Source organism: Phyllostomus discolor, chromosome 8, assembly GCF_004126475.2.
Source record: "Phyllostomus discolor isolate MPI-MPIP mPhyDis1 chromosome 8, mPhyDis1.pri.v3, whole genome shotgun sequence".
In the NCBI taxonomy this organism is placed as follows: Eukaryota; Metazoa; Chordata; class Mammalia; order Chiroptera; family Phyllostomidae; genus Phyllostomus; species Phyllostomus discolor.
In genome coordinates, this window is record NC_040910.2 from 113,556,777 (window position 1) to 113,581,592 (window position 24,816).

The window sequence follows — 24,816 nt, forward strand, 5'->3', positions numbered from 1 at the left end:
GCAGGGCTGTGGGAGAGGGGCGGGCGGGGCCGCCCTGTGCCCCGAGGTCGCTCTGCCGCTCTCTGCCTCCAGTCCACTACACCAGCCGCCTGCGGAGGCCCTTCCCTCCCCGGATGTCCTGGCGTCACTGGAGTGTCACCGGAGGGGCCCAGTGTGACACAGACGCAAAGGCAGGCTCCCTCCCTCCCTGCTGGGGAAGGTCCCCTGGGGGTCCCCCTGAGGGGTCCGGCAGGTTGACATGAACAGAAGACACACTTCAAGGAGACCAGCGTCTTTCTTCACTCTTTACTGTGTAAAAATAAACTCAACAATTCATGTCGTTTCAGCAAGAAAAGGAAAAGAGAAAGAAAGCAAGAATACCAGTAGAAATAGTGCATTTCCGGAATCGCGGATGGGAGGTGGCAGGTCCCACGGTTCTGACCCCTTTGGTGGCCGAAAGGCTGCAGGGTGTATGAAAAGTGTTCGGCTTTGGTTAGCAAATAATGAGGGAGGAAGACACCGGCCGCCTGCCGTATGTTACAGTGTGTACAGCGCGACACCGCCGACCACGGGGGCTCGCTTCCGTGGCGAGTCTGTCTGCCAGGGGCGCCGGTTTTGGCAACTAAGACAAAGTCGGGACTCTAAGAGTTGGGCTTTGTTTGTTTTCCTCCCGAAGGACTTGTTCCCCTTCGACCGGCGGCACGGGGTCGCCTGGGCACGGAGGCGGCACGTGTCCCGCCATCCGCTGGGTCCCCCCCACCCTGCACGCCGTGTTTTCGGGGAGGAAGCCGGGGCGGCTTCCGGCCACATCTCCGTGCCACAAGGTCGCCCAGGGTCCCACCCCCGGTGGCAATCACACGTAACCCCGGCTCCTGCGTCAGCCCTCCGTGCGTCCCCCCGACAGGGCGGCCGGCTCCGAGACCCCGGGCCCGCCGCACACGGCCCACGGACACCCTGATCCCAACGCTCCTGTGAGAACAGGCGGCCCCTCCCCGGAGCTCGCCGGAACGGCCGACTGAGAACCTCAGGCCAGCCTCTCCCCTCCCCTCGCTGCCCACGAGACACCCCCCCCCTTGGTCTCAGGTCCCAGGGCTGGTGACAAAGTGATCCTAGAAAACAAACTGGGAGTCTACAAAAGGGAAAGCAAGCATACAAAATGCATCTCTTTCTTCCAAAATAGGCGCTTCCAGTCCAACGTTTTGGCGGAGCCTGAAAAGTGTTTTTTTTCAAGGGAGACAGGGGTTGAGTTAATTTATAGGTTTGTCCTATTCTCTCATAAAAATACTCTTGTTTGGTAATAAACTTTTTCTTCTACAGTAAGAGAAATAATACCGTGTTATCAAAAGCAAGAAGGCTTACGATTCAAGTGGGGCGGGGGGATGAGCCTGCGGGCGGCCGTCCCCCGCCCCGGCTGCGCCGGGGGCTGTGGCCAGCTCGACGGAAGCCACACTGTCCCCCGGGTGCTCGTCATCTCCGTGTTTTACAAAATGGCTTACCTGAGAGAGGCAGGGTGCTCGGTGCAAGAGAGGGTGTCAATCAGATCGGGGGGAGGTGGGGACCGGGGGGGTCAGATCTGTGGCTCTGTCACCTGCCTCTCTCGGGGCGGCAAACTGCCAAGTGTTTACACAGTGAGGGCGTCGGGGGGCTTGGCACAGGCTCCGGTTGGGGGAGAGGGGGGAGCTAAATGTCAGCTTGCGCCCCCCGGCGCCGTGGGGGCGCCCGAGGAGGGGCGGGAGGGGGACATAGACCTCGAGTCTGGGTGTGCTCTGCCCTCTCGGGCTGGGGCAGAGGATGGCTTGTGGTCCTGGGCGGGCAGCTCCCACCGCGCCCTCTGGGCAGGTGGTCCGGGCGGGCAGGTCGAGGGGGCTGGTGGGAGGTGCCGACCGAGAGCACCGAGCCGCTCTGGGCCTTGCCTCGCGGCGGCTCCCAGGCGGCTGGAGTGAGGGTGGGCGGTCTGGTCTAGGGGGGCGATTCCAAGCTCTCGCTCTCTCCCATGGGTGCTGTTTAGGCCTGTTCTCTTCCTACACGGGAAAGTACTTCTTGGTGGGTTTGGGGAGCGGGGAGCGGGGAGGGGGGAGGGACGCTGCCCTCCCCTGGGGCCTCCTCCGGCCCCCTCCCCGGCTGGCCTTCCCAGCCGTCCCCGGAAGCGACGTGGATGGTCACAGAACGATGGTGGCACTCGGCACGAAACACAGAACCAGAGAAGTCCATGCAGGCAGGGGACACACACCGGGCTGGGCGCGCCAGGGCCGCCCGCCCCGAGGGACATGCAAACGGAGAGGATCCCTGCGGACCCGCGGGCGCCGCGGCCCACGGGCTCCGACGAAGCTCAAGGGTCAGAAGAAGCCACTGGGGAGCCGCCACGCGCAGCCCGGCCGCCCCCTCCGCCGGAGAGCGGCGTGCGGCGGGACGGCGGGGCGGTGACGGGCAACGTGCAGGCGCCCACGCGGACACGGACACACGGACACACGGACACACGGACGCACTGGGTTCCGGCCCCGCAGGGGCCGAGCTTCGGGGGGCAGGTGTCCCCGGGAGGAACAGGGGACGGGGACACCTGTCCCCCGCCGGAGGTACACCTGCAGCCGCAGGTGAGCCACGCAGCGCTGGGCAACTTCTAGGGAGACTTGCCAGCCACGTGCTGCCGAGGCTCCTGGTGACGGAGCCCGGGCGCCTGTGGGGTGTGCGACCCCTCCCCCCCGAGGGTGCAAGAAGCAGGGAGCCCGCCCTCCCCGGGGCACGAGCCTTTCGCGTGCACGCTCTCTCACGTAACGCACACACGTGGGCACGCGTACCCCTCCCACCTCGGGAGGGCTGGAAGGGAATGTGCGTAGCAGCTTTTCACGGGAAAAAGAAAATCCAAAGCTTCTGAACACCGGTCAGGCCTCGGCGTCACCAGCCGGTGACGGGCGGCGGGGGTGGGTTTCAGGGCCTGGCCGGCCCTGCAGCCTGGCTCGCCGTGAGAGGTCCCAGGCGCCCTGCCCCCTGGGGACCTGGGCGAGCCAGTCCCCTGGGCCCCGCTGTGGGAGGAACATGGCTGTCGGGGCCGTGTGGCTGCGTCTTCCTCGGAGCGTGCATTTCCCTCTCGCGCTGACTCCCTGGAGCCTCTGGGCTTCTACTACCAGAGGCAGACGGGGGGCCTGGGGGGCTGGCTTCCTGGCTGTGGGGGGCGCTCCTCTCTCAGGGGCACCCGTGCCGCAGCAAGAGAGCTGGCGGCTGGAAGGGAGGACGGGTCCCGGGCTCTGGGCTGTGAGGGGGTGGGAAGGCCCCCGGGGCTCGGCCCCGCCCTCCGATGCCCGCAGCAGGGTGCCCCTCCCACCTGTGCTGCCCCCTGGCACCTGGCGCCCCCCAGGACACTGCCTGCCTTCCGCCCTCCGAGAAAACCCACTTCTGCCATGAACTAAAACACGGCCGTGGACGGGCTCCCCCCCAGCCTTCGGCAAACCACGAACAGACATTCACGCCATCGACTCGGAGACGCGCCGCTCAGCACGCGCTCCGCTAGCGAAGACGCATGCGTGGGGCGGAGGCGGCGGCCCCGCCCCGAGGCGCGGGCGGCGCAGACCGGCGCTCACCAGCCACCAGGGTTCCCGAAGCCACGAAGGAAGAAGGGAAGGAGGTGCCTCGTTCTACAAGAGAGGGTCTCCCCAGAGACGCACACTCACGCGCACGCGTGTGCACACGCACACGCACGCGGCCCTCTCACCTACTGCTGCGTTGTTCGGAAAGCCACGTCGCCTGCGCCGTCGGCACGGCTTCCCCGGGGCAACGGGGCGGGGATCTTGGGGGAAAGGGCCCCTCCTCGGGGACCGGCGGGAGCCAGGCCTGCCTCCCGGGCCACCGGGACCGAACCGGGCGGTGGGCGTGGGCGTGTGAGCGGGGGGGGGGGGGGGGCACGGCCGGGAGTCGTTCCGCGGTGGGGGCGGGGGCGCACAGATGACGGGTGGTCGCCGCACAAGCAGAGGAGGCGGGCGCGGGCGGGGGCGGGGGCCGAGGGGTGGGAGGCTCGGCCCGCCGGCGGCTCAGTTGATCTGGCGACAGGCTTCGAATGTCCACTTGGTGGCTCCCCCGTAGATCTCGATGTGGGACTCGGCCCAGGCGATGACGTTGCCGGACAGGGCCTTGGCGCTGCAGGTGGCCAGGTTGTACACCTCCCCCGGGGTCAGCTTGCGGTCCCAGATGTTGAAGTGGGCCAGCTCCCCCACGAACGCCTGGGTGGCATCGAACCCGCCACCCAGGGTGTCCTTCGGAGAAAAGCAGAGGATGAGGGTGGAGGGCGTGGGGGGAGGAGTGGGGGCCAAGCAGGGGGGGGCGTCCCTAGGGGACAAGGGTCTGTGCCTCCCCATCCCCGCATCTCCAGCTCTGCGTCCAGCCCCTCCCCTCGGTGGGCCCAGGAACCCAGAGAGCACTCCGCCCACAACCACCGCCCGCCCCCACGGTGAGCAGGAGGCCGGGGCCTCTGCTGCTTCCGTTCGGGTCCTGGGAAGCGGCAGTGCGTCACGAAAGGCAGCAGCGGCCTCCCAGAGCCGGGGGCCTCTGCTCGGCTGAGCCCCTGAAGACGCTGCTGCTGGGCGTCCCCCAGTGGGGCCCCCACTCTGCCCAAACCGCTGCCTGACTCGCTGCCTTCCTCAGCCCCCACCCCCTCCTGCCCTGTCTCAGGCTCTGGGGCGCCTCCCCCTTGCTGGCGCCCCCCTCCCCCCGCCCTTCCCCCGGTGGGCAGTACCTGCTCCTGGCCCAGCACCAGCACGCCTTGCGGCTTGATGGGGTGATAGGGCGCCAGGTTCTCGCCATTGCCGCCCTGGGTGCCGTCCTGGTAGGCTTCCCAGACCCCATCCCGGGTGGTCCAGGTGACGCAGATGTGGTGCCACTTGCCGTCATTGATGACAAAGGGCAGCTTGGCCACCTGGGGAGGGGAAGGACGCACCTGACACTGAGGACTCAGGATGACCCAGCGCCCGCAGTGACTGGCTCAGCCGGAACTAACCCTTCCTGCCGTGTGTTTAGAGCGAGTGCCCGGAGCCCCTGTTGGCGGCACCACCTGAGGGCCCATCCGTGGGCGGGCCAGCATCCCAGACGGAATGTGGTCTCCATCGGGGCCCCCAGAGACCCACCCGAACCCACCACTAGCCCCTGCTAGCCCTCCCTCAGGGCCTCTCCCCCCTCCTCCCACACAGGCCCCCCCCCCCCCGTCACTGCCTGGTCCTCTGGGAATCCCAGGGACACCAGGGCGGAGGGCACCGTGCCTGTGAGGGCTCACATCAGCCTCCAACCTGGCGCCTCCCTGACCCTGAGTGTCCAGGCGGGGCTGGTGGGGCAGCTCCACCCCTACGGGGGGAAACGGAGCCCACAGAGGCAGCCTCCCAGGGCAGGGCGCTTTGCAACCCGGGTTTAGTCACTGAGCACCAACACAGGGCTAGAGGCGGGGGAGCGGAGAGCTGGCAGCTGCCCCGCGGCTAATGGAGGGCTGAGGCGGGGAGGGTTCCCAGGGGAAAGGCCGGCCCCGCCCGGGGCTCAGGCCCATCCGGCCCCCTCCCCAGGGCCAGGCACAGAGTAAAATGGATTCGGACTCAGGAAGAGCCTCTGGGCCCCTCCTAGACTGGCTCCTGCTCTCTGTCGGGGAAGATTGCAGCCTCCCCCAGCTCAGGGAGTCGAGCAAGGGTGCGCCCCCCCACCGCTCCCTCCACCGCCCTCACCCTGCCTGGCAAGCTGCTCCCCTGGGGCCTCGACAGCCTCTGAGGCTGCGCGTCCCGGGTCACCGCAGACCCGACCCCGCAGCCAGCCGGGACCGGGACCAGCCCCCCCCCCCCCGCTGGGTGGGGCCCTACCTTGTCGTTGATGAGGATCTCCATGGGGTTGTTGCCCCACTCGATGAGGACCAGCTCGTTGGCCTGGCCGGGCACGGCGTAGGAGAAGGGCGTGCCCACGCCGGGCGCGGCGCTGGCCTTGAGCCACATGCACACGGTGAAGGCGTACATCTCCGGCAGGCTCTTCCTCACCTTGGCGTACATGTAGTTGGTCCGCAGGGGGAACGTGAGCTGGAACTTGTCACCAGGGCGGTTGTCCTTCTGGCCTGGGGAGGACGGGGCCGGGTCTGGACACCTGCACCCCCGCCCCCAGCACGGACAGCGCGGACTCCGTCCTGCAGGTGCCTGGGGAGCTCGCAGCTCTGTCCCGGGGCACCAGCCCCTGCACGGGGTCGGCTCCCTCGCGGTGCTGCCCTGGGGACGCAGCCGGGGAGCAGGTGGGCTGTGAGCCCTGTGTGTGCCGGGGGGAGCGGGGAGGGGGTGGCCAGCACACACCCTGTGAGCCCACGGACCTCGAGGGTGTGGCCCGGAGGACGGAAGTCTCCTCCCAGCCGGAAAGAGGCTAGGTCCCCTTGGAGCAGCCCCTCTGGGGCCGCCCTGGTTCCGGCGCTGGCGGCTGGTTGAGCACAGAGCCACTCTCTCCCCTCCTCTTCTAAGTCTCCTTGAAGGCAGCCCGGCCAGTGCCTGGCACACCTCCTCCAGCCAGGGCACACACCCGACCCCCCAGCCGGCTAGCCCCTGGGACTCGGGCTACTTCCAGAATCCCACCCACCTCACAGGAGGGAGGCTCATCCCTCGCGGACTCTCTCAGCAACCATCTGGAGCCCTGCAGAGGGGCGAACAGCCAGGGGGCCGGGGCCACCAAGGTGGCTGCGGGGATGACTGTGCCACTCCCAGAGTGAGCTTCCCACGTGTCTCCCGGCTGACAGACCCCCTCACCCTCAGCCACCAGCCCCACGCCTGCTGGGTGGCTCCAGAAAACGCTGCCTGCCACCCCCCCCTCGTCCACACAAACCAGGTGGCTGCGGCCCTGGGCAGGGAGGACTGACACCGGGCAAAAACTCCCGCGTGGCAGTGGGCACCGGCGCCAGGCCGGAACACACGGCCGCCAGCCCCCAAGGACGCCCCGGGCCTGCCAGGGCACCCGGCACTAAACCGGCCCCCTCGGCCAAGAATTATTTCTAGAAGGCACCCTGCTGGGCCAGCTCCCTGCTGGGCCAGCTCCCTCTAAGCCAAGTGTGAGCTCACCACGGAGCAGGGCTGGCCCCTCGGCACTGCCCACGCAGTCTCAGGTGGGCAGTCCCCTGCCCTTGGAGCGGGTCCAGCCCTGGCCTCTCCACTCTCCTCTCCTCCCCCCACTCTCCCCTCCTCCCCCCACCCTCCCCTCCTCCCCCCAGCTCCCTCCCCTGATCTGTTTTTCAGTTACATAAGGTGCCTTAAGATGGCACTGTTTAAATCCATCCGGCACATTTTGCAGTGTGAGAAGGGTCACGTGGCTCTCCTCTCAGCCTGGGTGCCCCCCCCCTTACAACCTTGTTTGATTTCTGCGACTTCAAGGCTAAGCCACTGAGCTCATCTGTGCCCCGGGGTGCAGGGGGGCCCTCTAGGAGTTGGTGACCTGGGAACTGCAGGGCACACCAGATGCCCGGACACGGGTCATTCGGAAGGGAAAACCACGGGGAGGGGCTCCAGGCAGAGGGGGCTACGGGGAGCTCCCCAGAGGACCCCTCCGAGGAGCTGGGAGAAAAGCTGTTCAGGGCCCGAGTCAGCAGGGGGAACGGGAGGACCTGGGGCCAGCCGGACCCAGCTCCTGGGGCACCAGCGAGAGCCAGGCTTCCTCTGGGGAGGGCCTGGGCTGACCACGGGGCGAAGTTACTGAGGATCACACAAACCAGACTCGGAAAAACCCTGCGCGTCTGAGAGTGTGCGTGGAGGAGACAGGAGGCGGCAGGCAGTCCCTTCCCCTCCCCGCGTCCCCTCCACAGACACAGCCGGAGCCCTGGGCAGGATTGGGGGGTGGGGGTGGGGGGGGCGGGAAGGCCCTGGAAGGGCGGAGGCGCTCTGGGCTTTTACGGTAGGGAGCCAGGACCCTGGCAAGGTCCCACCAGCCGGCTGGCCAGGCGGGCGGCACGCACGCCCCCTCCCCGACGCTACCTTTCTCCAGCTCGCTGATCCGCTGGTGCAGGGAGGTCAGGGCGCTCTCGATCTTGACCCGCTCCTCCGTGTCGTTCCGGGGGCCCCCCTTGCCCTCCTCCAGCGTGTTCACCCGGGACAGCACTTGCCTCTCCAGGTCATCGATCTTGCTCTGCAGCAGATCCTTGAGGCTGTTGGTCTGGCTGGAGGAGTTGAGCCGGCTGTACTGCTGTGGGGGGAACCGGGCGTTACACGCAGAGCGGGGACCGAGCGGGGGGGCTGGCGGCACGGTCCTCGCGGGGCGACTGCGGGGGCGGCCTGGTGGGGTGCTCAGGAGAGGGGACGTACGCGGGCGGGGGGGGGCCCAGACTCCGGGCGCCGGCCGGGTGGCGGTGGGGGTGTCCGGCCGGGTCGGAGTGGGGCAGGCGGGGGGGGGGGGGGCACGCGCGCCAGAGGGGGACCCGCGGCGGGAGCAGACCTCGAGGTTCTCCAGGCGGGTTTTGAGCGACTGCAAAGTTTGCCCGAGTTGGCTGAGCGTCTCGGCGGCCGGCGTCCGGGACAGGTCGCCCATGGTGTTCTTGCCCGAGCCGGGCTGCTTGCGGCCGGCGGCGGTGTCCAGCGTGCTCTGACTCTCGCAGCGGCCCAGCTTCGTGGTCAGCTCGCGGATCGTCTCCTTCTGGCTCAGGATGGTCTCCTTCTGCTGCAGCACGGTCTCGCGGAGCTGCAGCACATTGCTCCGGAGCTCCTCGGCGCCGCCGGCGGCCACGGGCGCGCCGCACATGTCCGCGTCCACGGGCACCGAGGTGCAGATGAAGCGCGTCGGCCCGAAATCCTGGGCCGCGCTGCCCAGGAGGCAGAGGGCGAGCAGCGCACAGGTGCGCGCGGCGCGGCGGGCCGGCATGGCTGCGGGCGCGGGGCCGGCGCTGCGCCCGGCTCGGCTGCGCTCGGCTCGGCTGGGGCTCCGCGGGCGGCCGCGCTCCGCTCCCCGCGCAGTGCGCACCGAGACGCCGTCCGGCCCCCACTGCTGCCTGCGCTGCGGAGCCCGCGCCTTTTATGCCCCCGCGGGAGGGGCCTCGGCGCCGCAGACGTCAGCGGGGGAGGAATCCCGCTTTAATTGTCTGCGGCCCGGGCCCGCGCGAGCCGAGGTGGTCGCGCCCGCCAGCGGTGGAGGGCAGCTTCCTCCCGAACTCCCCTCCCACCCCCGCGCCACCCTGGCCTGCCCCGCCCCCCCAGCCGGCCGCCCCCGCTCCGGCCGGCGCCGCCGCTTTTCCCCAGAAGCTGCGAGAGCCGCGGGGCGGGGTGAGGGAGTGGGGGGCTGTGGGCCAGGCAGCGGCCTCGGACCCGAGGGTGGGCCACCTGCGTGATGTCCTCAGATCTCCAGTGGGGCTGGGCGCGGGTGGAAGGCCCCCGCCGCCCGGAGACGAAATTCTGTCCAACTCGCTTGGCTGCACAGAACACCTGAGGAGCTCAGGCCGGTCGAGGGGGGCTGGGTCCCCAAGGACTCAAATCGTCGGCCCCCGCGGGCGGGCGAGGACCACAGAGGAGCGGAGCCTCCGGGCGCGGCCAAGTCCCGAAGTGGGGGGGGGGCAGGGGGGGCTCGGGTCCCTCCACGTTCCTTAGATGTCGGTGCAGGGGCTCACAAACTGCTTGCACCCAGGACCCGGTTCCGCTCTCCTGTGCCCCTCCCCCAGGCTCCGAGCCTCTGGGAGCCAGGCGAGGTCTCCGAGGAGTGAGAGCCCCCACCCCGTGCCTGCCCGCGGGCGGGGCTTCTCGGAGGCAGCCCCAGTGGATGGAGCCTTTCCGGCCAGCGGAGCCCGCTCGATTCCGGGCAGGCGGCACCTCACCTCCGGGGCTGGCGGCTCCATGGTCCCGAGGGCCTTGCCATCACGGAAGTGGGTGTGCAGCACCCAGACCGCGTCCGCGTGTGTGTGTCTGGGCGCGACCCGTGTGTGCAGCTCCACGTGTGCCCACGTATGCATATCAGGCTTTCTGGACCCTCCTGCACCCCGGCTTGTCCGGCAAAGGCCTGCGGGGAGGGCTCCTGGATCTGGGGAGCGGAGGCTGTCCCCCCTGCAGGGCTCAGCACTTGGGCCATTCAGAGTCACCCCCCAACACACACACATTCCCGCCTTTCTGCTGGTCAGCAGCGCTTCCCGAGCTCGGCTGTTCCAGCTCCCCTGAGGGCTCGTGCCGCGGGCCCCCCGCGCAGACGGAACCGAAGGCACTTTTCCCAGGGAGCCCCTTCCAAGCTCCCACTGGGAGGTGGGGAGCCTGAGGCGCCCGGACTCGGAGGTCTGACTCCAGGCAACAGGGCAAGCCCGGGCTGGAGCCGAGGTCCCGCGGCCCCGCGGACACTGGACACTCACACCGGGGAGCCCCTGCTCCGCAGACTCTGCCTGGGCGCGGCGATGGCCCTGCCCTCAGCGAGTGAGCGGGTCCCTGCCAGGCGGCCCCCGTCCTGGAGGGTGGGCGGGACCTCAGGCAGCCCCAGGGCGCCGGTGGGAGAAGAGGCCGCTGGGTTGGTGCCTCTTTGAGGAAGCCCGATGTGGTCCTCCTCTCTCTGCGCGGCCTCTGCCACCCCCACCCCCACCCCCTCCCCACCGCCTGCGTCCTTCAGGCGTCTCAGTCTGCAGCCCACCCTGCCTGTCCTGTGCGCCCTTTGGCCTCCGCTTCCCAGCGCCAGAGGGACCCCGCGGCCCGAAGGCGGCTGTCCTTGGCTCTGCGTGGCCCAGGAGTGTTCGGGGTTCCTGTCCCCGGTGGCCCGGCTGCTTGCGAGCCGGGGAGCGCGGAGACCCTCGGCGGCTCATGGCCTGGCGCCGGGTGGAGAGGGGCCGGGCCACCAGAGCCCCCATGCGGGCGTGCACCCGGAGCGTCCCGGGCGACCCCCGAAGAATTACTCGTGAGAGGGGTGGGACGGCTTTTGTCTCCAGCTCTCGGCCGCAGGCAGCCTGGGGATCCTCTCTGGGGTCCCCTCCCCACTGCAGTCAGAGGTCCTTGCAGGGGGACCTGGGGATGAGGCTGTCCCTGGCGGAGAGGGGGGGCGACCCGTGTGGAGCTCAGGGACAGCTGGAGAGGGGCCCAGCTGGACCCAGGCGGGCTGCCTGGGTGGAGCGGTGTCCCCCGCCAGGCCTCGCGCCCTGAGCAGCGGTGGGGGGCAGACTGCCTGCGGGCAGGCAGGGAGAACGGCTTTTGGCGTCAGAAGGGGAGCAGGGGCCCTGGGGTGGTGTCCAGGGGATCTCCGGCCGGGGAGTGTTGAGCCCCAAAGGGAGGAGAGATCCGTCCAGCGGGCGACTTCTCCAGCAGAGGGCGCCGTGCAGGGCTCTGCGTGCACCCGAGGGGAGGGGTCACCGCTCAGACAGGTGGGGGCCAAACGGCCACACCACTCTGCCTGTGAAACGCCTTTTAACTGGGTTCCGGGCACCAGGCAGGTGAGATTCTATCCTGTGGAGTCTCTCCCTCCACAGTGTTGGGGGCCGGGGGCGGAGCTAGGGAGAGGAATGAGCAAGGTGTTTGGTGCCGGAGGCCCCAGCTGCCTGGTTGCCTGGTCGGAGGGTCGGGGGGTCCAGGGGCGGCCTCCTCTGTGGACACGGGTCTCCCTGCCTGGCCTGGGCCCACACCCCAGACCCGCATGGGAACCCTGTGAAACTCGCACCCAGGGCTGGGGAGGGACACGGCCTGTGACTGTGGGCATCCCCACCTTGGAGATGCAACCGGTGCAAATAACCTCAAAGGCAGAGATAACAGTCAAATGTGACAGAAACAATCAGAAGGTGACGCGTTCTGAGTGTGTATTACCTTCGTTCTCAGTGCAATTAATTTTACCGTGAGTTTGTCTGGTTTGTATTTTGACGATGGCTGTGTTTAACAGACGGCTTTCAGGTTCCTGCGAAGGTAGCAATTGCTGGGGGCCGCTCAGGCTCCCCACTGCTGGACGAGGGTCCAGAGGCCTTGGAGGGGAGCCTGGGCGACAGCTCTGTGGTGTCGGGGAGGTGAAGGGGGCCGGGGGCAGTGTGTCCCGAGCCTCCCCCGGCCGTGGCCGGTGGGCCAAAGGCAGGCAGGCCCGTGGGCCGGGCGGGGTCCTGAGGACGTGAGTGCCCACGGGGTATCTTTACCCTGCAAGCGAGGTGGGAGCCCACCCAGGCAGGGCACGGGGTCCGACCCTCCCTCACTCCGTGGTGTTCCCTGAGCCTGTCCTCTCTCAGGGCCAAGGCCAAAGTCCACAGCTGGCCTAGAGCGTCCACCTGGGCGGGAAAGAACTCCCCAGGCGGTGGTCTGTGGGGAGGATGGGGGGGACACTGACAGGGGCTCAGGGCCCTCCTAGGGACCCCTCCTGGGAGGGCTGACATCCCGTGGCCGGGGAAGCAGCCGCGGGGCGGCACGGCAGGCGCTGTCCTTGCCTCGATCCGCCCGGTTCTCCGAGGAGGCAGCGGAGGCTCCGAGGGCCCGGACTGAGCAGCCCCACCAGCTGATCCCCAGAATGCGGCGGTGCGGGGGGGGGGGGGGGGTGTCCTGCACGCCCCTGCGTCCCTTCCTTCGTCCCTTCCTTCCCCGCCGGCGCTCTCCCGGGCCGTCCAGCCGCCAGAGCTCGGCAGCTCCCTGTTCCTGACATCGACGCCGGGTGTTTTCTTGGTTTTAGGTCTCAGTTTCGTGCCCTTTTCTTACGCACCGGCGTCTGCGTCTCGGAGCTCTGTTCAGATTCCCCTGCACTGGCCTCCGGCTGGGCCACAGCGCGAGCCCTGAGGGGCCTGCGGTTTCCCGGGGCCGGCGTCATGGCGCTTCACGGACGGCTCGGGGGGAGCCCACCCCATGCCCCACGCCCCATCCACGGCGTGGGGTCTCGAGGTCAGGCGGGTCGGGAAGGGCAGGGCTCCCCCTGCCAGCTCTGGAGCCCAGACCGGCCCCGCGGTCGGCTGGCTTGGAGATGTGGGTGACGGGGGAAGACGACATCGGGGGGGACCCGGGGTGGGGGCCCCGGCATCCTGGCTCACAGAGAGCCTGAGACCGACAGGGTGGGGGTTACTGTGATGACAGTGGCGTCGCTCGCTGGGCTGCGGGCAGGACTGGGTGAGTCCCGGGAGGGCACCCACAGGAGGGGCCAACCTGAGGGCAGGAGGAAGGGGCTGGGCCGGCCCCCACCGCTTTCTGCTCGCTGGTGTGGGGTCCAGGCCTCACAGACCCCGGGGCGGGGCGGGGCAGCAGGGAGAGGAATCTTGAAGCAGTCCTGCAAGTCTGGGAAGACAAAAGAATGGATGAGGGAACGGGCCTCCCCCTGGAGGCCGTGCAGGCCGCTTCCTGGGAAGATTCTCATTTCCTGTCCGTGCTCTGTTGGGTGCGGGGACGGCTGCCGTGGGAAAAGTGGGCGGGAAACCGGGCAGGACCGGCCAGGCCCTTCCGCCCCACGCTGTCTCAGCACCGGCCTCACGGGCCAAGGCCACACCAGCAGGGTCCCCGGGAGGAGCCGTGACCCCGGCTGACCTCGAAGGAAGGACCCTGCTGCCCGCAGGAGCTCCTGGTAACCCCTCGGTTGTCACCCTCTTTCCAGTGGGGTGACAACCGAGCCGCCCTTTTCATCTGTTCCCGCCCCCACCGTTTACCGCCCAGTGCCGCTGATGGACCAGCACCCGGGGTCGGGGGGTGCCCGTCCTCACTCGGGGACGTCCACCCCAACAACGGGTCTGGCAGTCCAGGAGCTGTGGCAGGAAGCGCCCCCCAGCTCTCGGCCCCACCTCTTGCCGTGGCCCCTGCTCGGGGCCGGGTCTGTGCAGGAGTGGCCAGGGGGCTCGCATGCACGAGGCCACCCTGGGCCGATGGCGTGAAGACCTGGCGGACGGACACCTTTCCCCACCCCCAGGTGGGTGGTCCTGGAGGGTTCATAGGCTCCCTGGGGAGGTCCCACAGGACTGGGTGCCAGTTGTCCCCAGCAGCGGCCAACTCCACAAGTGACCTTTGCATGCCCCTCCCCGCCCCCGGAGCACTTCACAGACGGGCCAGCCTCAGGCTCTGCTCTTGGGAGAAGCTGGCTGACTCGGGGACGCTGGGGGAGCACACAGGGGGCCCTGACGAGGCTGGGGGTCAGGGAGGGTCTTCCCAAGGGAGTGACGTTTGAGCCCAGCTCTGGGACAGGAGGGGCCGTGGTCCAGGCAGAGAGGTGTGGCTCTAGGCGGGCAAGGCAGCAGGTGCAAAGGCCCTGGGGCAGCGGGTGTTGGAGAACGGCTCTCGTGGAGCGCGAGACGAGCAGAGGGGTGGACGTGGCGGGCCACGGGGCCTCCTCTGTAGGCCCCAGGGAAGGGCTGGGACGGCAGGAGGGGCCCAGGGAGCCGAGGGAGGGTTTGGAGCAGGCGACTCTCCCAGGAAGTCAGCGGGGAGCGGGCCCTGCGTGGCCTCCAGAGGAGGCAGGGAGACCCGTCAGGGCTGTCCTCGTGACCGCTGGCAGCAGCAAGGGCGGCAGGAGGGGAGTGCCCCAAACCGCACCACCTGGGCGTCGGCGCACACTGGGCTCGAACGGTGAGGCTGACCACGCTTAGCCCCGGCCTCTGTGGCTGCCCTAGGGGGGCGCCCACTGGGCCAGCAGCCCTGCGTGCGTCCCCACCACAGGCCTCTGTCACCGCCCTGCTGGCCCTTGGCCTGTTTCCTTATTCCTGACATCAGTCTGGGGGCCTTCCCAACACTCCTGTTTTGTGGCCTTTCCCCAGCGCCAGCCAGCTGTCTTGTTAACTGCCCCGTGCAAAGTCCCTTGGTAGCCAGCGGGAGGGTGGGGACAGCGGACGGCCATTCTCTGGCCACCTCACACCCCTGCATCCCTGCCACGTGGGTGACTGTCACCCCCACTGGGGGTGGGTCTCATCCTGGACCACAGCGAGAGGGGCCCAGCCCTGCTTGCTGCCCCTTTAAGGGAGGGGATGCCCTGGAGAGCGCGGGTGTGTGAGGGGGGAGCTCGGAGCCACTGGCTTCGAAGAAATCTGCTGCATTTTGCTGCAGTGTCTGGCGTGTAGGCCTGAGTGCTCCCCGGCGGGCCTCTCCCCTCCCCCCGCCCTCTCCCGCGCACACACTCACACACACTCCCCCGCCCCCGCTCTCCTCCTTTGCTCGGGGCCTCACACTTGTGGTGCCGGGGCTGCGAAGTCACAGCTTCCTCCCGTGACTGCCATTTATAGCCGCAGTCATGACACGCGGCCGCGGTACACCCACTGGGCCCCGCAGCACGACGGGGGCCACGGGTCCCTCTGTTGCAAATAATTAATTTGGTTCCGTATTGCATAACATCCCAGAAAGCTTCCCGGGGCGCGCGCCCGCCGGCCGGACACGGAGAACTCATCAATATTGCATCTCGCCGCGCACGGCGGGGCTGCGGTCTCATTAAAAATTTAATTTGTGGCTTAAGCCTGCAATGTTCCCTTTAAAAGGATGGCAGAGGAGGCAAAGGGAGGGACAACTTTCGGGGTGGGCGACCTGGGGGTGGGGGGATCCCACGCCCTCGGGGAGGGAGGGAGGGAGGGCGGGGGCCTTCCCGGGGCAGCGCAGGCCCCTCTCCGATTGGCTGCCTGCCGCCCGCCCGCCGGGGCCGCTCGTGACGCCGGAGGGAGGGGGAGAGGACCATTCACAGAAAACGTTTCTCCTGAGCCGGCTTCCCCTCGGTCACCGCCGCCGGCTGCACTCCGCAACCCCCACTCGGAGGGGGAGGAGGGGGAGGGCCCGGGGCGGTGGGGGCGGGGCTTGCACTGGAGACGTCGGCCCTGCCCCCTCCCCGCGTCCGCCACACGGGGCCGGGGAGGCCACAGCAGCAACCCCACTCGCCCTCCTGAGCCCGGGTCGCCCCAGCAGCCCAGAAAGGGGCGCGATGACTCCCAGGACAGCGAGCGAAGGGCCGAGCTGCAGGGCCAGTGCCGCCGTCACCGTCACCGTCCCGCTGTGTGGCCCTGAGTGGGGGGCGGGTGGCCCTTGGTGACGTTGAACAGTGCCGAGACCCCGGCCGGCGTCCCCGGCGCTTGAAAGGCTGCCGTCCGCCGTATTCCTTCAGGGAGAGAGAGGCCTGAGGGGGCGCCACCAGGCAGCAGCCCTCGGAGCCCGCCCCGTCCAACGGGGGTGTCCCTGGGGGTGGGGGCGGTTTGGGTTGTTCGCAGAGACGGAGGAGGGGCCACGTGAGCGCGCAGGTTCTGGCGGGGGAGGGGAGGGGAGACGGCGCAGGTGGGCCGCAGAGACCGTGCGGCGACTCCTCGGTGCTGCGTGGGCCTGCGCAGGCTGCGTGCCGCTCTGCGGTCCCCACGGGCCGGCTCCGGCCGCCACCGCCCGCCCAGGAAGGCAGGGGTCGGTGCGCCCCAGCCGTCTCTGACACTGTTCCGGTGTGATTAAGTTAAGCCCCCGGGGACCCAGCTGGAGAGAGAGGGCGGACTGCTCCGTAAAACTGATTCGCTGCGCAGCCCTGACAGCTCCCCGGGGTGCCCCGCAGAGGACGTTTGCATTCTTGGGTTGACGCCCCGCCCCCACAGTCTCTCACCGGCGGCCTGTCCCTAGTCACAGGACCGGGACACAGCCTTGGGCACTGCTCCGGCCAGGGGGCATGCCCACTTCCACTCGTGGTGGGTGCTCGGCAAGCCCTCAGTGTCCTGAATGCCCACAGCACGGTGGGGGGCAGGTAGCCACCCCCAGCCCCAGCCTGCAGACTCCCCCAGAGGCCCCTGGAGAGGGTTGGGGGGCCTCCCCAGGTGCGCTGCGGGTGCCACCAGGTTGAGGGCCGGCGTCTAAACACCTCCCGGAGAAAAGGCCAGGCCAGCCCTCCGCCAGGGCCTCTGGCCCCTCGCCGTCTCCGTGCTGGGAGCTGCCCCCCTCCGTCCCTGGGGAAGCAGACAGGTGAGCACTGTGGTTCTTTCTCGGAGGCCCTGAGAGCCCAGGTGTGGTGTGACGAGGCCGGCAGCACTGCGGCGCCCACAGGTAAGCCCACAATGCGAGGGGCGGACTCCCGGCTGCCCAGCCGGGACTCTTCCAGGGAAGGAGACCTGGTGGGCCGAGGTCCGCCCAGGCAGAGACGGCTCTGGCCAGGCCAGAGAAAGGGCAGGCAGTTCCTCCCTGGCAGCCCGGCACGCACCCCAGCAACCTCGGCCTGCGGCCGCCGGGAAACAGGGCTGAGGCTGAGATGCTGCCAGTTTCTCTGGCGTGTCCCCCGAACTCCCTGAGCCTGGGCGGGGAGCACCCAGACACCACCAGGCAGTGTGGGGTGGTCAGGGCACTGGGGCTGGAGCCGGCCCCTCTGCGCAGCCGCTGTGTGTCCTCCGACAGCTGGCTTCGCCTCTCTGGGCTGGGCAAGCCCCGTGAAGGGCTCTGTGAGAAGCACTCAGTCCCCGCCGACTACCACGGTCGCCGTGGCCATCCCTCCCTTGGGTGCTCAGGTACCGGTGGTGACCCGAGGGGAAGGGAGAAGCCAGCGGTGGTCCTGGGCTGAGGGGCCCCTTGGTGCCAAGCCAGAGAGAAGGAGGGAAAGTGTCTCCCTCCGCTGTGGCCCCTCCTGGGGGAGCAGCAGGACGGGCCCTGTGTCCTCTGTCCCTTCCCCGTCCTCCCGCTCTCCGCCGAGGAGCCAGGGCCCCAGGCGGCCACAGCCCCCAAAGGGCCTGTGCTCCGGAGCGAGTCGGATGCTGCCGGCCAGCGTGAGCCGAGCGGCCGTGGCCAGAGAGCCTCTGTGACCTGGCGCCCTTCCCCGAGGCCCGGCCTCCCTTCCCAGCGCGGCGTGACTGGGCTCCGCAGGGGCCGCTGGCGCTGACCCAGTTGTCCTGTCCCCGCCCCGCTCTGCCCAGAGTGTTCACTCGCCCCTGACGTCCTGAAACCCCAGGCATCCTGCCTCCTCCTTCCCCCGTCTCATCCCCCCGACCGCTCCGGGCAAGGTCAGGCAGTCTGGCCCGAGTCCGGGGCAGGGTTTGGGGCGCCTGGCTGGGTGTGGGCTTCTCGGGGGCAGCTGTGGGGGGCACCTCCCACTCCCCTCTGTCCACACCCAGGAATGAGCAGAGGCACCAGATAGTGAGGCCCGGCCACTCCCAGGTGGCAGGCAGCGGGCAGCCAGCAGCCGGCAGAGCGGGTCCCCGTGAGAGCAGCCCTCCCCCGGTGCCGCGTCTGCCGTGTGTGCAAGGAGGGGCAGCCCGGGGCACACGTGGGCGTGAGATCCCACGGGTCAGGCACCCAAATGGGAGCGTCCGTCTGTCCGTCTCCTCCTCCGGTCACTCCCTTGTCTGCCGAACATGAGGACTACATGTTCTGGTGGCAGGTGTGTGTCCCCAGGCACCTCGAGTCTGCTGCGGGTTACCAGCCGGCTGCCGACCGGGGCCGCCGCTGGCCCCTGTGGCGGCCTCCCCGCTGACCCGGGTGACCGGGTGTGGATCTGGGTGGGGGAGCAGAGGGCGTGGGCCCTTGTCCCTCCGAGGGTCATTGCTCTGGGGCCTTCCCGTGCCCTGCGGGAGGCCGGGCACGTCCTTGTTTGGGTTTGGAGTTCTGACAGCTCGTCAGCACGGGCCGCCAGGTCACGGTGCCTGCCTCTGACAGCGAGGGTCACCCCGGGGCTCCGGGAGCTGAAGGGGTTCCCCTGCGGCTCGGGGCCATCTGCCTGTAAGTGGGGGCCTCGAGAGAGGGTCGGCCGAGGGCACAGGTGCCTGAGAAAGTGGGCCAGCGCTTCTACCAACCTGAGCGCCTGGACCTGGAGCTTCGGCCAAGACCGCGGGAGGCTCCGCTGTGGCGCCCCGGCCGCCCCTCGCCCGCCTCCCCCGCCCCGTCTCCGTTTTGGGTTCGCCCCTGCTCTGTCTGACAGCGCCTGGAGGCCCACAGGCGAGGACCCTGTCCTCCGAGGCTGCATGAATAATAGAGCCGAAATCATCCCTGGTTAAAAATAGAGGTTCTTCTCCATAAATATTTTACGCACTGACTTTGGGAGGTGCAGATCTCCTGACTGGGAGTCGAGGCAAAGCCCATTATCGAACCCCGGGAAGGTGGGAAGGCCCGGCCCAGGCTCTGCCTACGGGTCCCCGAGGCCAGGGCCCCCGCCTCAGTGACGTCCGGGGAAGACCGCCCACACTCGGGGAGCACGGGACCGTGGCTGGGAGCAGCTCGGGGCTCCCTGGGCATGTTAGTCCCCCCCCCCGAGTTCCATGGCGGCCGATGAGTCACAGAGCGCCCCTCGGTCAGTGCGGCCGGGGGTTCCGAGGAGCCAGAGGCAGGCTCTCGCGTTCCGCCCTGTGGCAGCGGCGGCTGCCCCCACGCCCTGGGAGCAGGAGTGTCGGATCCGGGGGGCAGGCAGCCCGGGGAGTCCTTGGGGTTTAGAGCGCCGGCCCACTTCGGGAGACTCTGCGGACGCAGCTCAACCTTGAAGGCCTGCCTTAATTAGGGCACGGCGTGATCCAGATACAGCGGATGAGTCTGAGGGATGCGCCGCGCGGGCTCCCGGCGTGACCTCCCCGCCCCGCCCTGCCCAAGCCTCCCCCGGAAGGCAGACAGGTGAAGGCAGGGATTGCGGGGTCCGTCAAAGTGACCCCCACCTGCAGGCCCTGGGAGATGAGAGCGGTCAGAGTGTCCACACACGCAGGCAGGGAACCGGGTGTGGGAGGCGGAGCTGGGAGACCGGGGTGGATGGTCCAGTGGGGCTGGGGGCCCCTGAAGCGGCCGCCCTGCACCCCATCTCATCTCCTTGGGCTGAGCTCAGGAGCCTCGTCCTGCGAGGCCCCTCGCCCTGAGCACAGGGCGCTCTGTCCCTTGTGCCCAGCATGCCATGAGGATGTTTCGGTTTGGCACCCGGCGTGCTGGATGGCAGATACAGGCAGACAGGGTTCCGGGTCTGTCTCCCTGCAGACAGTGAGTCCTTGACTTAGAACTCGCACACGCTGTTGCCCGTGTGGAGCGGTGACTGGGCAGAAGGACGGAAGAAGGGGTGGGTGATGGCTGGGTGAGCGATGGGTGGGCAGGGGGGTGGGTGGGCGTATGGATGAATGGATGGATGAGTGGATAGGTGGGTAGGTGGGTAGGTGGATGGATAGGTGGATGGATGGATGAGTGGTTGGGTGGATGGGTGCATGGGTGCACACACGGGTGGGCGGATGGGTGAGTAGATGGGCAGATGCACGGATGGGATGGGAGGGAGGGATGGGGTGCAGGGCAGGTGGGTGGGCAGATGCGTGGATGGAAGGAGGCTCATGCTACCGGATTCCAGACGGGAACTGGTGACAACATGAGAATCGGAGCTCCGTCCCCTCTAGAACCCCAGAGGCGGTCCCACAGGTGGCCCCGTCCTCGACTCCTGCTCCGCTGTGGCCTCTGCCCGTTGCTTCCCAGCTCCTAGCTGGAAAGGCAGGGTTTGGGGAGCAGCGAGGGGGAGGGGAAGGAGGAGGCCCAGACCTTGGGAGGATGGACGGAGCAAGTTCAAAGCCAGGTGCTGGCCGGGCCGCCACGCCCCTGGGCGCTGTGTGTCCCCTGGCGCCCCTCAGGCGAGGTGGGGTGTGGGCGCCAGAGGGTCCGTGAACTCCGCTCCCATTCAGGCTCATGTCGGGCTGGGCTCCGAGAGAGCGTAAGACAAGTTAAAAAGTAAAAAATGAGCACATTCAATTATTTCCACAGAAAAGGTGTTTTTAAAAATCCCTGTCACTTGTTTTATGTTCTTTCTTTGAAAGCTCTGGGGGAAGAAAATCATAAACTATTTTCATTTCTCTGTGATTGCTAAAACTCTTAAAATATTAAACCATTGCTTAATAATGGATTAAAACTAATCTCAGTGGGAGCCAATCACCCACTCGGCCGGGTCTCGTTACACTGTCGGGGCTTTCAGCCGGCTCACCCCCCCACCCCGGGCCGCCTCACCTTCGTTTCGTCTGATTCATTCAGGGCTGGCCGCCGGCCGGCTCCTGGGGACTGCGGAGGGCGGGGCGGGGATGCGGCCAGTCCCAGGGGCTCTGTCTGCGCCTGGGCCCAGGGGCGGCGGGAGGAAATCAGGGCGGTCTGTGCGGGATTGTACCACGGTTTTTAAGCTGCAGAGCCCCAGCCGGAGAGACAGCCGTGTGGCCTTCAGGGCCTTGTCGGGGGCCTGGGACTTGACTTTTTCCCCCATGTGATGACAGTTACGCTTTGCTGGGGTGGTTGGTGACCTGGGCTGAGAGAGAATTCACGAAGGAGAGAAGCACGTGCAGGGAGTCAAGTTTTTGCCCCCTCTCCAGGGGAGGAGAGGGGCTGGCGTGGAGACGGACACCAGCACTGGGGGGCAAGGTGGGGGCTTGGAGTTTCTATTGGGTTATAGTTGGATTTAAAAGGGTGGGGAGCTGCTGTTTGTGGGGCCCTGGGCTGCCGGGGTGTGGGGACCAGAGGCTGCAGTTTGCTCTCCTGTCATCATCTGCCTGGGGCTGTGTGTGTGTGTGTGTGTGTGTGTGAGGGGGGGGTTAGTCCCGTTCTGCTCTTGCTTCAGTAACTCCAGGCCCGGGGACAGATGCTCAGGGGAGTAAAAGGGCGTCATGTTTAACAAGGTCACAGGGTCACAGGCCTGCTGGGCAGATTTCCCGCTTCCCTTTCTGTGTTTCATGCGGACCCTAAGGCCCTCGAGCAAAGTGGTGAGAACGGGGGCTCACGAGTCAGGCTGTCTGGCTCCAACGCTGCCCCAGCAGGTGACTGAACGTGTGCCCTGGGGCGCGTTTCTCTCTGCGCCTCAGTCTCCTCATCTGTTAAGTGGGAATAACCCGAGAACCCTGTCCCGGGCAGATTCGTTAGCCGTCTGAGCGTTCGCTGGGGCTGGGGCGGGCATTCACTGCACCCTGCAAGCAGTCCCTCCCTTCCCTGACCTCTAATAATAATAATAATAATAACAATAATAATAATAACAATAATAGGAAAAGAAAAGAAAAACAACTGCTTTGAATTCGGTAAGACAAAGAGCTGTTACGTAAATAGCGGAAGTCCCCCAAACTGATGGGGGACTCAAATGTTGGAAAAGTTTTAGTTTCAGGTAATAGCTAGTAAGCTTAGTAATCAATGCGAGTAAAAGCTACTGTTCCAGGAACTGAAGGTGCGACCCCCCCCCCCGAGTCCAGGGGACCACAAGCAGCTCCAGGGAGGGCTGCCAGCCGTGGAGACGGAGTCAGAGCCTTGTGCTCCGGGGCGAGATGCCCACTGCCCAGGTCCGACCGCCGGCCACCTGAGTACAGCACCCATAAAGGCTCAACCCCAGTGTCTGCCTGTTGGTTCTAGTAGGTGACAGGTGGCACGAACACCGGCTCTTCCGGTTTCAAAACAAAGCACCGTCTCGCGGAGATACTGGCGAACGGCAATCGCCAAGAGGTGGAAGAAACCCAGTGTCCATCCGTGGCTAAGTGGATACACAAAACCCGGTGTGTCCGTGCCGTGGAATGTCATTCGGCCTGAGGAAGGGAGGAAATGGGCACGTGCCACAATGCACATGAACTTGGAGGGCAGCGTGTTGAGTGAATCCGCCAGACACGACAGGATACACAGGTTACAGGGTCCTGCTGCTGTGAGGGAGCGGAGCGGTCAGGTTCTCCGAGCCGGGAAGGAGGGCTGTGGCGGCGGCCAGGGGCTGGGGGAGGGGGCGGGGTGGTCCGCGTGTCGTGGGGACAGAGCTTCCGCGCCGTGAGCCGGGAAGCCCTGGGGAGGGACCGAGTGCGTGTGCCTGGCTCCCCCGAGCTGAGCTCTCGGGCATGGTGAAGGTGGCACGTTTCACATTATGTGTCTTTTACTACAATTAAAAATAACGGTGAAGCCCTGGCTGGCGTGGCTCAGGGGACTGAGCGGCCACCTGTGAGCTGAAAGGTCTCCCGTTCGATTCCCAATCGGGGTGCAGGTCTGGGTCGTGGGCCGGGTCCCCGGTGGGGGGCGCAGGAGAGGCAACCAATGGACGCATCTCTCGCACATCGATGTTTCTCTCCCCCTCCTTTTCCCTCCTTTCCCCCTCTCTCTGAATCCTCTCTCTCTGAAAGAGATGAAAATGTCCTCGTTTAATAATTTTTTAAAAAATGAAAATCCCGAGTCCTCTGTAATGAACAGCGGTGCGTGTGTCAATTCCCCGAGGTCACGTGAGGTAGATGATTAGGAGAGGGCGGGGTGGGGGGTGCACAGCTCCTGCGGAAGAAGCTCATTAGTAACTCGGATTAACTGCCTGCTGCCCGAGTCCGTCTTTACAAAGCGGCACCAAGAGGGGGTCAGCAGCAAGACAAAAATCGGAGTTAACGGGCTTCCTTCCATACCTGTGCTTAGCAGGACACGCCCTCCCTCCTTCCCTCCCGCCTCCCTCCCTCTGAGGAATGCACCCCACCTTCTCCTACCAAATGGAAGTGTAACACCCCCCCGCCCACCCCACACACTGTGTAATTCCTCAGGACCAGGAGGCCTTGTGCCTGAGCCTGTCCCCCGTGTCGCGCCAGGCCTGGTCTCCTGTCCAGGAGCAGGTTGCTCAGAAGCCCCGCTGGCGGGCTGGCCGACTGGCCAGTCTGCAACTCTTTACCACGCCTCCTCCTCCCGCAACAATCGGGGCCGTGCCGCCCAGGTGTCCCTCCTGGGGTCCCCAGCCCCCAGCCAGCACAGCTCGGACCCACACCTGTCAGGTGAGTGAGTATTGCATGCACCGGGGGAGAAACATGGTGCACTTTATTTAACTAAAAGTATGAGCTTCCCCAGGAGGTGGAGGTGGGAGCCACCGGGAGAGCTGGGTCTGTAAGCCGCCTGTGTCACAGAGCTCTCCTGGGGTGGGGGGGCAGGCCGCACCCGCCTCCTCCCCTGCGGGTTCCAGGGGAAAAGGTGCAGATGCCCGCTCCATCGGGCACCGGGCTCCAGGCACCCGGTAGCTTTTCTGCTCGGCCGGCTGAGAGCGCGCGGCGTGGTGCGGTGACTGCCTCCTGCTCTGGGTCCCTGGGCTCGGGGGTCCTGCCGGTGGTGCCGAGAGCCTCCCCAGCCGTCCTGCTCCCCCCGCCCCTCCCCCGCCTGAGTTCTCTGGTGATCAGCCCAGGGCTGCTGGCTGCGACGGGCTCTGAAGAACAGCCACAGCAGTGACCTTGGAAACCAGCCCAGAAATCGGAGACTCCTGTAATAATTAGAGATCATCGGTGGGGCCGGCTCCCGGCGACAGGACGTGGGTGAAGCGGATCCGTTTCGTCTCGTGCCCGTGTGACACTGGGACATGAGCAGCTCTAATGAGGTGGTGACCTCCTGACCCCCAGCTGCTGTCCTTTAGAAAGCGTGACGGCTGCCGCTCGGGGTCCCAGTTGGTAATGAGGGGGGCCTGTGGTTTAACCCTTGGTATTTACCTCCTGCAGTCACTCCGCCGACCCCCAGTCCCAAGCGTGCCCTCCCAGAGGCTCTGCCTGAGTCACAGGGCTGTCCCACATGCCCCCGCCTTCCCTCCTCCTGGCCCCCAGCGCACCCGGCAGCAGGCACCTGCCGGCACTCTGGGGGTGCTCTGAGGACGAGCCTGAGGGTGCCAGGGACAGCTGCACCCCCTTTCTCTGGATGTCCAGCCTGGCTGCCTTGGTCTAGAGCCCCCAACCCGGTCCAGGGGGGGGATCTGCTCCCTTGTGCAGAAGCGAGTGCCGGACCCCCGGGTGTGGGCCGCTGGGGCCTGGCTGGTCAATGTCTGAGACCAGGAGGGGGAGGGGACGGGGCATTGGCACGTGGACCCCAGTTCCCCCAGCTTGGCTGCAGTGCCCTCGACCCCTGCTGAGACCCGCCGTCCCAGCACCGCCCGCCCCGTCCAAGGGCGAGGGGAGGCCGGTGGGACGGGCCGGCTCTGGATCCAGAGTTGGCCCAGGACTCGGTTCACTGCATCGTTGTCGTCTTGTGAAGTTGTGTCTTTTTAGTGCTACGACTCGGTTGTTTTACCAAAACTGCTGCAGCTGATACTTGAGTGGCTGTCATCACTCCTTCTCGCTGACAAAGGGGCTCA

The 24,816-nt window shown here is 67.1% G+C and overlaps 1 protein-coding gene across 2 annotated transcripts; it reads right to left on the reverse strand.

Annotated features, from left to right (window-relative positions):
* Positions 1-263: 263 nt before the first annotated feature.
* NPTX1 (neuronal pentraxin 1) lies at positions 264-9,053 on the reverse strand. 2 transcript variants are annotated; one of them, XM_036034239.1, is made up of 5 exons: positions 8,395-9,053; positions 7,938-8,142; positions 5,805-6,049; positions 4,703-4,882; positions 264-4,223 (listed from the first exon to the last, which is right to left on the reverse strand). In XM_036034239.1, the coding sequence occupies exons 1-5, from the start codon at positions 8,815-8,817 to the stop codon at positions 4,002-4,004; spliced, it is 1,275 nt and encodes a 424-aa protein (XP_035890132.1). In that variant the 5' UTR covers positions 8,818-9,053; the 3' UTR covers positions 264-4,001. The 2 variants fall into 2 exon arrangements, with proteins under 2 accessions (XP_035890132.1, XP_028374873.1); XM_028519072.2 differs by having other exon boundaries at positions 7,938-8,145; positions 8,395-9,046.
* Positions 9,054-24,816: the final 15,763 nt, after the last annotated feature.